This window comes from Sinocyclocheilus anshuiensis, unplaced genomic scaffold (assembly GCF_001515605.1).
Source record: "Sinocyclocheilus anshuiensis isolate Anshui unplaced genomic scaffold, SAMN03320099.WGS_v1.1 scaffold536, whole genome shotgun sequence".
In the NCBI taxonomy this organism is placed as follows: domain Eukaryota; kingdom Metazoa; phylum Chordata; class Actinopteri; order Cypriniformes; family Cyprinidae; genus Sinocyclocheilus; species Sinocyclocheilus anshuiensis.
In genome coordinates this window covers 1,742,744-1,746,506 of record NW_015557179.1, presented here as the reverse complement: position 1 = coordinate 1,746,506, position 3,763 = coordinate 1,742,744, and the positions used below count along the sequence as shown (strand labels likewise).

General features: G+C 37.4%; 1 protein-coding gene across 3 annotated transcripts in view; it reads right to left on the bottom strand.

Moving 5' to 3' along the window:
* LOC107678543 (poly(rC)-binding protein 3) overlaps positions 1–3,763 on the bottom strand; it is a 16,281-nt gene that overhangs the window by 1,634 nt on the left and 10,884 nt on the right. For all 3 annotated transcript variants that reach the window (XM_016473836.1, XM_016473835.1, XM_016473837.1), the window contains 2 exons: positions 2,913–2,965; positions 226–395 (listed from right to left, as the gene is read on the bottom strand). In XM_016473836.1, the coding sequence (XP_016329322.1) occupies positions 226–395; positions 2,913–2,965 (223 nt within the window). The remainder of the gene's footprint in view (positions 1–225; positions 396–2,912; positions 2,966–3,763) is intronic.

Genomic DNA, 3,763 nt, shown 5'->3' with positions numbered 1-3,763 from the left:
TTTATGCTGCTTTTATAATTTGCCTTTTTTTGGAGTTTGACACATATGATCACTATGAACTGTATGGAACTGAATGGAAAAGCACTGCATGAACATTCTTCAAAAATTCTCCCTTTAATTTCCTTCTTCATATGGGTTTGGAATAACATGAGGGTGAGTAAATGATGACTGAATTTCATTTTTGGCTGAACTATGCTTTAAAAATGTGAGGGGGAAAGGTCTTACCTCGCACTGATGAGGTACTGAGCCACGCTGATGTTGGCTGGGGAGCCTGTGATGGTGACGTGGCGTACTGCCGAACCGTCTGTGGCCCCGGCAATTTTGATCTGAGCACCAGACATCTGGCGAATCTCATTGATCTTACTGCCCTGTCTGCCAATGATGCAGCCTATGAGCTGAGAGACAGAAGGGTGAGGGGCAAACAACATCTGGACATTAAAAGTCTAAGGAGGCTGAGAGTGAACCTCTAGGACATGGAAGTTGTTCTTCTCTACTGTATGGCATGCCTTGGATCTTACTAAATAGATTCTACAAATGGGAGCTGAATAACAGATTACTTTAATCCATGATCAGAGTAATAATGTGTCAGTGTAATGATAGCAAATCATAAAAAGATACACCTAAAACTGTATGAATGTCATTGGAATAAATACAAAATATCAAGCTAATTGGCATGTATTTCAAAGTAAGATAAGGCAAGCAAAACCATGGTTTCAAATTGAATATTCTAGTACAAAAAAATGAATACCTAAAAAATGAATACCTAATTGTTTGGTGTTGGATGGTCTTTGGAAGGATTCACATCTCAGACCATTTTTATGTTATTATGACTACACAAGCAAGTAAACATTTTTGTCTGATGCACCTTTGGTTCTTTGTAAATAAAATGCTGTCTCAGTGCCTCAAACTAAGAGTCAGTGTGCATCTTGTTTTCTGTCGGCTATGCATGAGCAAGGATTCTTACATTCAGCAAGGATGCATTAAATTAACAAAAGTGACAGTACAGACTTATACTGTACATTGTTAAAAAAAATCTTTCTATATCAGATAAATGCAGCCTTGGTTGAACATAATATTAAAATATGTTTTCAACACCATACTTTTGAACAATAGTGTGCATTTGAAAATATGTCTTAGAAAAGGTTATGCTAGCATAATTTGTCTTTCTAACTTAATAATAATTTTCACTTGATCTAATGTAATGACATTATTCATACCGTTTAAATGTGACTTTAATTGTCCAAATACTTTTGGGGCCAGTGTACACAGCAATAACAGCATCTAATTTAACATGAACTGCAACAAACATTTTGCCTCAAGTTAATTGTATTATTTTATGTTAAATGTGTAGGACATATAATATAACTTACATCATTAGGTATGCTCAGCTCATGAGAAGTGGTTACAAAGGAGGCCTCCAGACCTATGCAGGGAAATGGGAAGTTAAGCACAACTCAACAGCTGAAAAAAAAACTTTTTTACATTGCTACACTTCCGCTGAGACTGCTCAAATAAAATTGAAAAATATCACATTCAAATTACACAATGTATGAAAGCATTAAGGCTGCTAGAGCGGGTGAGTCATGAATGAATTCCTGTTTAATTCATGGCTGCCTGAGATTCAAAACACCCATAAAAGCATTTCCAAATAGCACACATTATCGGAAACGTCTGTGGAGAGGCTGTCTCTCTTCAACTCCCTATTTCCATGGTAATAATTATGGGCTGGCACTTGCAATGGGTGGAATCTGTTTGTCATGATAAATGTGGGCTGCTGTGAGAGTGGGCTTCAGGTTTGCTTAGGAAAATGCTGCCGGTTTGAACAGGTTAGGGGTTTTGTGGAGGATATGAGGGGGGAAGAATGTTAAACGAATGAAAGCCTTTGTGACGACTTCACATACAAGGAGAGAAAGGGGTCACACATATGCATCACATAGGCGTCATGATGCTGTTGTTATGGTGACATGACACATTTGGAGATTTCTACGACAGCTCAAAGGAGCCGTCAGTGGCTGGCATCCGAACGCAGACTATCTAGAGCTATCAGGACTGGTTAGTGGTCGTATCATGGCACGGCATGTGCAGCATTATATGACTACACAAGCAAGTAAACATTTTTGTCTGATGCACCTTTGGTTCTTTGTAAATAAAATGCTGTCTCAGTGCCTCAAACTAAGAGTCAGTGTGCATCTTGTTTTCTGTCGGCTATGCATGAGCAAGGATTCTTACATTCAGCAAGGATGCATTAAATTAACAAAAGTGACAGTACAGACTTATACTGTACATTGTTAAAAAAAATCTATTTCAAATAAATGCAATTCTTTTGAACTTTCTATTCAACAAGGAATCCTAAAAAAAAAAAAAAAAAAGTTTTCCACAAAAATATTAAACATCACAACTGATTTCAACACTGATAATAATAAGAAACTAAACACTACAGCACAAAGACACTAAAGACTGGAGTAATGATGCTGAAAATTCAGCTTCACATTACAGTAATAAATTACATTTTAAAATATATTACAAACAGTTATTTTCAATTGTAATAATATTTCACAATATTACTGTTTTGTTGTACTTCTATATCAGATAAATGCAGCCTTGGTTGAACATAATATTAAAATATGTTTTCAACACCATACTTTTGAACAATAGTGTGCATTTGAAAATATGTCTTAGAAAAGGTTATGCTAGCATAATTTGTCTTTCTAACTTAATAATAATTTTCACTTGATCTAATGTAATGACATTATTCATACCGTTTAAATGTGACTTTAATTGTCCAAATACTTTTGGGGCCAGTGTACACAGCAATAACAGCATCTAATTTAACATGAACTGCAACAAACATTTTGCCTCAAGTTAATTGTATTATTTTATGTTAAATGTGTAGGACATATAATATAACTTACATCATTAGGTATGCTCAGCTCATGAGAAGTGGTTACAAAGGAGGCCTCCAGACCTATGCAGGGAAATGGGAAGTTAAGCACAACTCAACAGCTGAAAAAAAAACTTTTTTACATTGCTACACTTCCGCTGAGACTGCTCAAATAAAATTGAAAAATATCACATTCAAATTACACAATGTATGAAAGCATTAAGGCTGCTAGAGCGGGTGAGTCATGAATGAATTCCTGTTTAATTCATGGCTGCCTGAGATTCAAAACACCCATAAAAGCATTTCCAAATAGCACACATTATCGGAAACGTCTGTGGAGAGGCTGTCTCTCTTCAACTCCCTATTTCCATGGTAATAATTATGGGCTGGCACTTGCAATGGGTGGAATCTGTTTGTCATGATAAATGTGGGCTGCTGTGAGAGTGGGCTTCAGGTTTGCTTAGGAAAATGCTGCCGGTTTGAACAGGTTAGGGGTTTTGTGGAGGATATGAGGGGGGAAGAATGTTAAACGAATGAAAGCCTTTGTGACGACTTCACATACAAGGAGAGAAAGGGGTCACACATATGCATCACATAGGCGTCATGATGCTGTTGTTATGGTGACATGACACATTTGGAGATTTCTACGACAGCTCAAAGGAGCCGTCAGTGGCTGGCATCCGAACGCAGACTATCTAGAGCTATCAGGACTGGTTAGTGGTCGTATCATGGCACGGCATGTGCAGCATTATGTTGGCAGTGTTATGATATTTATTACCTTACCACAAAAATGGCTTCGCCCTCTTCAGAGTGGAAAAGTAGAACATGCGGTGGTGAACGCATGAGACAGAGGTGGTCAGACACGACAGATGAAAGTGTGGA